This window comes from Lepidochelys kempii, chromosome 9, assembly GCF_965140265.1.
Source record: "Lepidochelys kempii isolate rLepKem1 chromosome 9, rLepKem1.hap2, whole genome shotgun sequence".
NCBI classification, from domain to species: domain Eukaryota; kingdom Metazoa; phylum Chordata; order Testudines; family Cheloniidae; genus Lepidochelys; species Lepidochelys kempii.
This window is the reverse complement of record NC_133264.1, coordinates 22473648-22485869: the sequence shown is the minus strand read 5'-3', so window position 1 is coordinate 22485869 and position 12222 is coordinate 22473648. Positions and strand designations below refer to the sequence as shown.

General features: G+C 41.3%; 1 protein-coding gene across 4 annotated transcripts in view; it reads left to right on the top strand.

The window, feature by feature from the left end:
- The window catches only part of SCHIP1 (schwannomin interacting protein 1), a 114805-nt gene extending 104066 nt beyond the window's left edge, over positions 1-10739 (top strand). For all 4 annotated transcript variants that reach the window (XM_073359539.1, XM_073359540.1, XM_073359541.1 and 1 more), the window contains 3 exons: positions 300-423; positions 5179-5272; positions 10083-10739. In XM_073359539.1, the coding sequence (XP_073215640.1) occupies positions 300-423; positions 5179-5272; positions 10083-10134 (270 nt within the window). In that variant the 3' untranslated portion in view covers positions 10135-10739. The remainder of the gene's footprint in view (positions 1-299; positions 424-5178; positions 5273-10082) is intronic.
- The last annotated feature ends 1483 nt before the right edge of the window (positions 10740-12222 follow it).

The following is a 12222-nucleotide window of genomic DNA, read 5'->3' as shown; positions in this document are numbered from 1 at the left end:
AATGAAGCTAGAAGGTTATGACTACAGGGAGGATGATTATTTTTGTGACAATTTATCATAAAAGGATTTATTCATCCTTGTTCTTTCCTTTGAAAGGCTGACTTAAACATTAATCAAAAGTTTTCATTTTGGAAGTCTCAGTAAATGGGCTTTCTATGGCTACATGAAAGCGTGTGCATGGTAGGGGGTGGGGGTAGGGGAGGGTAGTACGTGGAATGTCAACACATTTATCATTTTTATTTAGAAATATAAATAATTTGAAGTAATAATAACCTAAAAGGCCTTTAATCCATCTTTAGCTGCCACATATGCCTCACATAAGTGAATGCTTGATGAAAAGAAGTTTAAAACCCACTGACCTGAGAGATATGACTATTGGGCAGCTACAAGTGATAGTCAATGATCTCCACTCACAAATAGAAAGTAAGTGATTTTTGTTTTAATTCTTTGGTATTTTCCTTTTAATTGGCTATAGTACATTAACTTAGGTGTGGGGAAAAGTGCAACATGTATGTTACCACAGGAAGAAAGTAAGTCTGGTGTGTTCATTTTGATGCATTAATTTGAAAAATCACATTTGGCCAAACTTGTGTGGGCCTTAAACTCAACTCACCGGCACTGCTGTCTGTATGTAACGTGATAATTTTAAAATGCTGCGTCCCATCAATGCCAAAATTTCACTGACTGTTCTAGGTATCAGTGGGCAGAATCCTACTGATTTGGGGGAAAACCACACAAGAGGGAAAACGGAGGCACAGGGCCATCCATTTTTAACACAGCCACAGTTTCAAGCACCTCTGCAACTGTATGTAACTCAAACAACTGGTTGATGGCACCAATTAACCTCTTTTAGCATAACACTATTCCTATTTCAGCTCTGCCTGTGCTCCCAATAGAGTTGAGACATGTTGACTTATCTCCCAGGGAGAAAGAATAATGCTGGGTGGGAAGAATGGGGGCATGGCACAAAGCCCCTGGCACATGGGGGAGAATGGGAATCTGAGTATGAGATAGGGGACACAGCCCCTGTTGGAGGAGAGACTGGAGGATCCTGGCACTTGAGGAAGAAGGAATAGGGGTGCATACACAGCCGCTGGTATGGAGGAGAATGGGGTGTGCACACAGAGCTGGGGGGCAGAGAGGAGATTGGGGACCCTGGCATGTAGAAGAGTGGGCAATGCAGGGGACACACAGAGTCCCAGGGAGAGGGAGGGACTGGGAGAAGTTTCATGGAGACCCTGAAACAGAGGGGGATAGGAGGGTGGCAGCAGAGTGCTTGCTGTAGGGAGGAATGCAAAGAGCCCCTGGTGTGTGCAATGAGCTCAGCTTATACAAGCTACAAAGTGTGTGGCCTCCTAGCTATTCATATGATAAAACAATCTGAAGTTACATGATTAGTATAGTATAGTAGTAAAGTAACTTGGGCCATAATCAGCCCTGTTGAGGAGGTCAGTGGAGTTGCATCACGGACAAGTATGGTCCATTTGCTTAGGTGAACTGAGCAGTTCTTTGTGCATATGTAACAGGTTTGATGTTTTAAGTCTTAAGTTCTTGTTCCCTTCTGATCTATTTAGGGATATCCAATAGTCTGCAAGGCCCAATATTCCAAAGTGCTGAGCAGCTCCTGCAAGATCTGAAAACCAGGCTTCCCTGCAGTTCAGGGAGAGTTGGGGGTTCAACACTGTACAGAATCAGGCTTTTTAAAAATCATATCTAAAACGATTTCTGCTCCTCAGACAGTACTGCTCCAGGGCTTAAGGGGGAATTGTCAACTCAAAATCTAGTTAATTAAAGCTAGATTTAGAAACTACATCTTCCCTTGAGGCTCCCTACCAATTTTTATTTTTTTGTATGGACATTGTTACAGGGCAAACGCATCCCCTCCCCCTCAGGGCAGTATAGCCCAATGGCCCAGGTCAATAAGACTGTCTTCCTCTACAGGACTATGCAGCTTAGTGGCCAGAGTCAATAAGGCTGCCCTCTTCCACAGGGCTGTGTGGCCCAGTAGCCAGTAGGGACAGGATGGAGCCCTGGGAGTGGCAAGTGTGCTCCCCACTGAGTCAGGGAAGCCTAACGAAACACGTTAATGCCACCCAGCACAATGACTAGTCCCCCTGGGCTGCTTCTTACCCTTTCCCTGATGCAGTGGTCTGAGCATCTCCAGGATCTTTGGGATCCTCTGCCTGTGCAGCTCCATCCTTCCTTGGGCGCCGGCAGGTGCTTGGGTATCTGCCTGGGTCCCGGTGCCTCTGGCTTCCACAGCTCCCGGGCTGGAGCCTGCAAGGTGCATCCTCCCTCCTCAGCAGTCAGCCCAGCCTGAGCTGAGTTGCTCCCTCTTATACTGTTGCTCCAATTGGAGCATGCCTAGCAGGGGCAAGGGGGTGGGACTTCCTTCACCCAGAGTGTGAGGCTAACCCCTTCTTGGGCAGTGCAGGGTAAGTGCACCCCATCACAGATGTATTTTTCTATTTCTCAAAATGTCTTTTTCTCTCCCCTGTTACGTTGCAATGTCACAGTCATGCTGGATGGGCATAACGAGTGGGGTCCCGCAGATCAGTTCTGGGTCCAGTTCTGTTCAATATCTTCATCAGTGATTTAGATAATGGCATAGAGAGTACGCTTATAAAGTTTGCGGACAATACCAAGCTGGGAGGGGGCTGCAAGTGCTTTGCAGGATGGGCTTAAAATTCAAAATGATCTGGACAAACTGGAGAAATGGTCTGAAGTAAACAGGATGAAATTCAATAAGGAAAATGCAAAGTACTCCATTTAGGAAGGAAAAATCAGTTGCACACATACAAAATGGGAAATGATTGCCTAGGAAGGAGTACTGTGAAAAGGGATCTGGGGGTCACAGTGGATCATGAGCTGAATATGAGTCAACAGTATAACACTGTTGCAAAAAAAAGTGAACATCATTCTGGGATGTATTAGCAGGAGTGTTGTAAGCAAGACACAAGAAGTAATTCTTCTGCTCTACTCCGCGCTGATTAGGCCTCAATTGGAGTATTGTGTCCAATTCTGGATGCCACATTTCAGGAAAGATGTGGACAAATTGGAGAAAGTCCAGAGAAGAGCAACAAAAATGATTAAAAGTCTAGAAAACATGACCTATGAGGGAAGATTGAAAAAAATTAGGTTTGTTTAGTTTGGAAAAGAGAAGTCTGAGAGGGGACACGATAACAGTTTTCAAGTACATAAAAAGTTGTTACAAGGAGGAGGGAGAAGAATTGTTCTTCTTAACCTCGGAGGATAGGACAAGAAGCAATGGACTTAAATTGCACCAAGGGAGGTTTAGGCTGGACATTAGGAAAAACTTCCTAACTGGCAGGGTGGTTAAGCACTGGAATAAATTGCCTAGGGAAGTGGTGGAATCTCCATCGTTGGATATTTTTAAGAGCAGGTTAGAGAAACATTTGTCAGGAATGGTCTAGATAATACTTAGTCCTGCCATGAGTGCAGGGGATTGGACTAGATGACCTCTTGAGGTTTCCTCCAGTCCTTTGAGTCTGTTTTAATGCATTAATAATAAATAAATAAATAATAAAAATGTGTCACATACATTAGTGTGTAAAGAGAGTGTCGTGTCCTTCCCCGCCCTCATCTCTCCTTGCTCTCTGATAGATACAGAGTTTTTACCAAGGGATGTCCACCTCCCAGTGGTAAGAATTAATTAAGTTTGGACTAGGGTATTCTGGTGGCTCTAAGTCAAAAATGTTTGTTGTGCACTGAACTGCTCCTTAGATTGTTGTGCTCGTTAATTACGATCATGGTGCTCTGCTGGGGATGCAGATGATTTTTCCCTGAAGTCCTGCAACAGAGGCTGCTGTTTTTGAGCAACCCTACTGGAATATTCGTTTTATATTCTAGGACATCAGTCAAGCTGTTTAGAACATATGATGTGAATGGCACATAAAGGAGAGAATCAATCAAAAATCAGTTTTACTCTGATTCAGTTTTTTTGGTTTCTGGGTGGGACAGTGAATCATTAGCAGAACCACAACCTAGATCACTAGATTTTTATACTGAACATTTCATTTAGGCATCATTTTTGTTCTTGACTGCTCCCCACGCAGGTCCCCTTCTGTTTATCTGTTGAGTGTTGCTTCTAGCTTAAAAGACAGATTTTGTGTGTGCACACGAAGGAGCAAGCGCACTTTCCTTTGTGGTGTTTTCTGGATTAGCTAGCAGTAAGTCAGAAATTCAGTAGTCCCCTACCACTCTCCAGAATGATTCATCATATCATTTTGCTTTATTAAGGAAGAACCCACCTTCGCTCTATTCTGAATTGCAATGTATTGTATTCCAGGCAAAGCAGAATAAGCATCCTATAACATTTATATAGTTACCCACTGTCACTTGCTTCACATTTTGGCTGTATTTTTTTGCTTAGAATCACGACATTCCTTAACCTATAAGTAGATATGAACACAGGTTTTTGATTACAGGCTGCAAGAGCTCAGAAAGTCTGTTGTTTTCCATGATGTTTTGCCAGACATCATGTATTCAAGATGTCTGGCATTACCACAAATCTGCCATTGATTTCTTTTACTAAAGTGCAGCTCTTTCATCTGTCTGAGCAGTTTTGAAATACTGCCCGTTTTGGTCACACTGTTTCATTTCCATTCTTCTTTTTGAACAGATCAGGATGCAGATTTTCTGGGCTACAGAACAGTGTCAGGCTTGCAGTTATGGCAGCATTGAGAAGGGGAGAGTTCCAGGAAGCTCGTTAAACTCTAGAGACATTTTCTTTTTGGATTACTTTAGGTTATTTTTTCCCACACACTTTTTCCTAATGAGTGATTTATTTTTTCTTAGTGGGTAGAGGCTTCTTGGACTAAAAGTCTTTTCCAACTGTCTTTAAGTAGATGGATTAGCTAAAATCTAAAGTTTGAGTTGAGAGGATGCTATATTCAGTTATTTCATGAGAACCATAGTAGTTAAAAGTCCATATTTGTTATAGCTCTATTAGTAATATAGATAATATTTTATTCCATTTTGTGATATGCTTCTTTTTATGGAGACCAAACCTTACCTAGGGAATCTTTCTGCTTCTCCATGTAAGCAGTTGTTTACTATATGCAACATGATGATTTAGGAGGAGCTAACAGTTCCCTAATCATTAATCCCTGGATCTACGGTTAAATTAAATTATAAAATCCTTGTCTTTGGTACCAGGCTTGAATGAAGAATTGGTGCAGCTGCTTCTTATTCGAGATGAATTGCACACAGAGCAGGATGCAATGCTGGTAGACATTGAAGACTTGACCAGGTTAGTAAAGTCTTCTGTTAAACACTGCTGCTAGGAATATTCCAAGTTGAATATACTTTCTATGTTTTGGAGCAACATTTGGGTAGAATGCCAGGCCTAAAAGTTGGTGGTGATAAGTAAACCCAGTATCTGTAAACTGTCACAGAGTGGCTGAAATGAATCTTCCTTCGCTAAATATCATATATGATCACCAGTGTAAGCATTTTAGCTATAATAAAAACTTAAGAAGTTACCACTTTGATCCCCCATTACATATTTTTTATTGCAATTCATACCATTATTTTGTGTGTTTTATTTGGAAATCTATATTCAAACCCACTGCCAAGGTAAGTGGGTGTTTTGAGCAATAAAAAAAAAAATCAATTACAAATCGATACAGAATAATATTTAAGTAATTTCTGTTACTGAATTATATGTCATTCACCACATGAAGGTTCCTACTCTTGGACCCGATTCTTGTCTAAAACCAAGCCACAGTTTTCTCTAAAAGCACTCATAGTAAGGTAAGTGGAACTTCAGAGATGATTACCACAAGGAAATGGGAAACCTGGGTTAACTTTGGGAAGTAGCAGCAGGCTGGAGCCAGAGACTGTATCTTCCTCAGGGCAGGACTGACTTTTAACCTCTTGGATATCTTTTTACACAGTGGTCTCCATCAGTGTTACAGTACTTTAAGGCCATTTCTGCAACAACAGCAATATAATTCAGCCACAGGCAATCCTAAATATTTTCAGCAACTTTCTGCTGAGAAATATCAACTAGCTGTCCAACTCCATATCCCTAGAGACCAAAATTCTGATATGCCAAGGTCTGGCACTGTCATTTCTGAAAGGTAGAGAATAGAAACTAGTTAAGAATAAATCTGCTTTGGTGCTGCCAGAATGTTTTAATCCCAACACATCAAAAAGGTTTAAAAAAAAAAAAATCCCCCATAGCATTTGTGTGGTGCAGGCTAGATGAGGTAGACTTTGCAACCAGAAGGATTGCACGGAGATACAACAATAACATTAAGCAGTGGATTGAGAAAAAAACATGCCAGAATACAGGCATCAAGTCCTCTTAGTCCATCATCTCAGATATGATTTAAGGGATATTTTTAATTTGTATAATATTATGGCCGTTAATCTAACACATTTGAAAGGTTTCTGCATAATAAGAATTTAAAAGATGTCAGATTATTTCCAGTGCTTATTGGTCACAAGTAGTATCTTCAGCACTGCAGCATTAAACTATCCATATAAAATTGTATGGCCCGCCAAAAACATTTTTAATACAGTTTTAAAAATCTTTCTGAATAAACATTTTTAAACAAAGTCTATTTTTAAATATTTTCAGAACTCCATTTTGATGATATGGAAAAGGTGGGGGGAAATGGTCTGAAATGTTTGATTTAAAAAAAACAACAACTTTTGTTGCATTACATTTGGTTGAAATACAGTTATCCACTACCTGGGAAAGTTTTGTCATAAATGATATGGTAATTGGAGTGTAGTTAAGTCAAATACCATCATTCAAAATAGTTTACATGCCACCTATGGGTGCTTTTAGATATTGCAGTCCTGGCTTACCTCTGTTGCAATCACAAGTAAAGCCTCCTCATTTAGAAATCTTGCATGTGCACAGTCGCTATGTGGTAAATTAATAGAATAATAGTAAAATGGAGGAGGATTTGGGGTTAGGAGTAGAGCTGAATACTTATAAGGTCTCCTTTCGGGCACAGACAAATTGATATCCGTTAGAGATCCCAAGTGTATTGTAACATAGCTTTACGTAAAATAACTGTTATGTGCCAGAGAATCTCCCATTTAAGTGAAATTTCTCTGCCTGACCTTGATCTGTTACATACTCCTACCTTTTGGGGTTGAAGGATTTGCACAGTAATAGATACTTGATCTGCCCCTGCTTGCTGTCTCACAGTGAGTTCATTCAAAGTGGGGTTCTGGGCTGTACAGTTTGTGTGCCTCACCTGTGCATCCTCCCATTCATCCAGGCCCCCTCCAAGTCAGCAGAAGCATACCTGCCTGGATGAATTTACAGGAAAGAAGGGTTGCAGCTGGCCTGTAGGCACTTCTCCCCATCATCAAACATGCATGGTCTTCTGAGAAGCATTACGCCAGCCACCGCAACCACGGCTGATGGCATTGTACAACCCACCTGCACCAGGGTTCTGGTGACCCAGCTCAGGCTGTGAACCTTTGTCTTCTGCCATGAGATGTACAACCCCATAATGGGGGCGGTATCTTAGAAACTTTGAAAAGCAGGGCTGAAAGTCTCTGGCTTGTCCATAAGCAAGGCAGTGTCATCAACATAGTCTTGGTCGGTGAACACTTTTTGACCAATCCTGATTCCGACGTGGAGTGGCAAGTCCTAATATCCATTTGATAGCGCAATAGAATAGTGCCAGGGTGAGAATACATCCCTACTGCACATCTGAGGTTGTGCAGAAATCCAGGGAAAGCAGTTGACCAACACGCACTCTCGCACTGATGTGAAGATCATGCACTAGATTTAGCAGAACATCTGGGATGCCAAGACCTTTTGGTGCAGAACAAAGTGCTGATCGGTCAGCTGAATCATGGCTTCAACATGATTCTCAGAAAGGTGTTGGATGTTGTACTTTTGGTGGACATCTGGCTTGTGAGAAGTTGGAAGATGTTTTGAGAGCTGAGCAACAACTGGTCTGTGGTCTGAATTTCCTGGTGCTTCTGTGCCAGCGAAGACCCAGTGAGATTACATTATGGAGGGATTTCCTATGAGAATATAATCAATGTCTTTCAAGGCAGATGTCTACTGTTTGAAATACAGTTCCACTGATGGTTATGGAGGCACCTAACATAGGAGCCCATGACAGACAAATTCTTGGAGGCATACAATGTCAAGAGCTGAGCAGTGGTGTCATTTGGGACCTTGAAACAGAGGGATGTAGCACAGTCTAATACCAGTTTGGTCACAGAGTTGAAATCTCCGAGTGCTAAAAGAATGTAATGTGGCAGAGTTGACTGGATTTTTGCTGCCACGTGTGGTAGAACAGTGGTTCTCAAAGTCGGTCTGCTACTTGTACAGGGAAAGCCCCTGGTGCGCCGGACCGGTTTGTTTACCTGTTGCGTCCGCAGGTTCGGCCGATCGCAGCTCCCACTGGCCGCGGTTCGCTGCTCCAGGCCAATGGGGGCTGAGGGAAGGGTGGCCAGCAAGTCCTTCATCACTGTCGAAGAACTTGGCCCTCATCCACTTGGTCTGTTGTTGATCTTTGCCCATTACTTAAGGTGAGGCCCTTGTTGGGTACTACCAGCTGGAGCCCGTCACACTCGAGGCTCACATGAGCAGGGCTGACCACACCCTGAACTAGAGCAGCTAACGCCTCTACTACCCAGTACCTTGGGACAAACAGCAGTGGATTATGTAGTTGTGGTGGTTGGACAGTAATCCGTTCTGAGAGATCCTAGTAATGAGTGCTGCTTGTGTTCTCAAATAATATTTAGGATGTTATATGTACTTGTTGTTGTGACAGGTACTGCAGGAATATGAATTTGCACAATGATTTACACCACTTACTATCGTATGTCTTGTAGTGTTTGTTTGATGTTCCAGCTATTTCTTTTTCTGTGCTTCCAAAAACATTTCAGCATTCTGAAAGCATTTTGCATCAGTAGTAAATGAAATTGTTTAAACATTTAGAAGTGTCTTTGATATCTTCTATAGCAGTGTATTGTGTGACAAAGCTCTGTCCTTGTCCCCGTGGGTTCTGCATTTCCTGGCGGATTTCGCTAGCCTCAGAGGTTCACTGTGACCCTCCACATAACCCTTCTCTCTCTAGAGACAAGGGTCACAGCCTACTGAGCCATTTTCATCATAAGCCAGCGAGGGAGGTGAGGAGAAGCTATCCTCCCTTGTACAGTCTCTGTTGTCTCCTAGTCTCAGTGATTCATCAGTGGGCAGGCAAAGGGGGGAGCCCAGGCCCATCCTCTACTCCGGGCTCCAGCCCAGGGACCCTAATAGTGTCAGATATGGTATCTGACCTTTTAGAAACATGACACGTACAATTCCCTGGGCTACTTCCCCCCACAGCAGCCCCCACTTCCTCAAGCTCCACTTCACCCTTACCTTAGGACCTCCTTCCTTGTGCCTGATATGATGTGTACTGCTCAGTCTCTCCAACAGGACAACTTCCTCCCACAGCTCCTGACATCCACACCCACCTCACTAACTGGGAGGCTTCTAACTAGTTTCAGCCAGCCCGATTGGCTTCAGGTGTCCCAATCAACCTAGCGTTCTTCCTGCCTTCTGGAAAGTTCTTAATTGGCCCCAGGTGTCTTAACTGACCTGGAGCAGCTGCCATTTAACTTATCCTGGTATCAGGGATTTGTTTAGCCTGGAGCTAATATATCTATCTCCCACTACTTTTCTATAGCCATCTGGCCTTGCCCCGTCACAATAGTCATGTCACCAAAGGGCAAGGGATGCAGTGTCAACCCTAATTCCTGGCTAATTCCTCAGTTTGTTAACCGTCTCATTGTTCTGAAACTAACAAATTTAATTTCCTTGGGTGGGAGCAGGGAAAATGTTTGCAGGTTATATGATCCCAGGAGTTTACTTTAGTCTAAGGAATGTTTCTTTATTTTAACGTGTATTGTACACTAGGTAACCAGACCAAGGTCATGAAAGAGATGTTACACTAAACTAATCTGAACACAGGAATTGATTGCTTAATATTTTCTTCATTGGGGAAGCCTTATTTAGGTTCAAGTATGTTTTAAGATGTTGAATAGTCCATTTAATTTTTCTTGATAGTGCTTTTTTTTCTCCTCCCCAGACATGCTGAAAGTCAGCAGAAGCACATGGCAGAGAAAATGCCAGCAAAATAAAGCAAGAAGCAATCAGAATAAGCTAGCATTTATTTTGCTTCTGTGGTTGTACAAATGCTGATGCTCAAGGTGGCGCACAAGAAAATGAGTGTTAGTCATTGATAATGTCTGAAGCTTTATGTCCAGTGATTGGCCTCTGCTCCTTAATTTATTTTAATTTTTTACTTGTGCCATTAAATATCGGGCATTTTAATAATATTATTACAAAAATGTACAGTGCTTATAACATTACAAACCATGGATAAGAAGAAAAGGTAGTTTACCTTTATTTTTCTTTGTTTAGAGATTTTAAGTTGAACAGTATTTTACCATTGACTACTTTTTATTCTTCACTGTAGTTTTAAACAAAGAAACTGTAATTGACGGTGCTATACAAGTAAAAAAAAGAAAAAAAACAACAAAAAAAAAAACAAAAAAATGCCTGCCTCGTAGTGAAATTGTAGCGTTCAGTAATATGTATATTTTAATCAGTTTTCAACATTTTGTGAATGTTGACTACCTGACATTCATTTTTAGATGTGCTATTAACATTCAGTTGGATTCAGAGAGTTACCTTGAAAGTTTTATGTATAAATATGTAAAATAAAATTTAAAATTTTGTTTCATATGATGTCTTTTTGTTAACTAGTGGTTGACTTAGGTGTTGCACCAGTAATATATTCATCCTACCAAATGTGCAATTCCTAATTTCTCATCACCAGAAAGAGCCTTTTTTGCATATTGCATTTTACAAAAAAAAAAAAAGAGAGAGAGAGAGAATGGAGACAGGACCAGATTTTTGTAGATCTATTTATTTGTAAGTTCATAAAGTATATGTGACATGGACGTAGGATATTCTTATATATAGTATTCACTGGAATCCTAATATCATGACTATGTTAGAACCAGCAGCACATACAGTAGATGTTTTTACATTTTAATGTCTGTGACTAAATATTCAAATAACTCACCAACTGTTAAAAATATAAATGTGTCAAAATCTTAACACACTAAATGTATCATGTATGGTAATTAACCACTTCACTACCTTTTGGCTGAGATCACAGTGTCCTCCCCAGTTTAGTATCTGCTACATTTGTGGGCACCGAGGACTGACTAGATAAACAAATAATTCTCTTCAGTCTTTGATTTCATGCTGACATACCAGGGCAATCTACCTATTCCTAGTACTAGTTAGCCAGCAGCTGAAATATACATTATGCAAAACAGGTTATCTTTTACATTTTGCTTTAATTATTTTTTCTCTGAGGTGTGACAAATTTATCTTGAGCAAGGTTATGGCTAAAGAATTATTCAGGATGCTTTAACACAGCCATATGGTACATTAAAATTTCACCTCACATGAAGAATGTATTTTATAAAATTATTTAAATTTGTTTCGTCTCAGCAATTATGCAGTCCATAAATGAGGCACCAAAATGCTGTGGAGCTTGGTAGGTTTTTTTTTTAACAGAGCCCTACTATGTTGTAAGAAACTTCTCTTTGTGGCATAGGTGTTGTCTCCACGTGGCAGATGGCATCTGCTTTTGTAGGGATGAGATGGGTCACACTTTCTAGCACTGATGTACATTCTGTATTTTATTATTAGAAAATATTTGCAGCTTTTCAAGAGGGAAATGTTCAGTTTTTCCTTTAAGTCTAGCAGGAAGAATGTCATTGCTCTGACTTTGCCACTACAGTTTTATACGAAGTTGACATTAGCACAGGGGTTCTCAAACTGATCTGCAGATCCCTTTGGGAAGCATGTCATGCTAGTGAAGCATCTGTCAGTCTCCAGTTGGTGATGTTCGCTGCCATTTGGAATCCAGTCCAGGACTTTATTTTTAAACTGAATAAATGAAGCACACTCTGCTCCCTTTGTACATGGCTGCGTCAGGATGCTCTCTGTCTGGTGTTGCTCTGGGTTCAAATATAGAGATGACACCTGAAGTGGAGAGAGACCAAACACACAGGCGGATGTGACCAAAAAGTGCAGATGAAACCAGGTGCGGAAAGGCCCCAAAGAGAGATTTAGTACTAATAAGCCTCGGGTGGGATTTTCAGAAGTGCTCGGTGTTGGTATAACTGCTCCCACTGACTTCAGTGGAG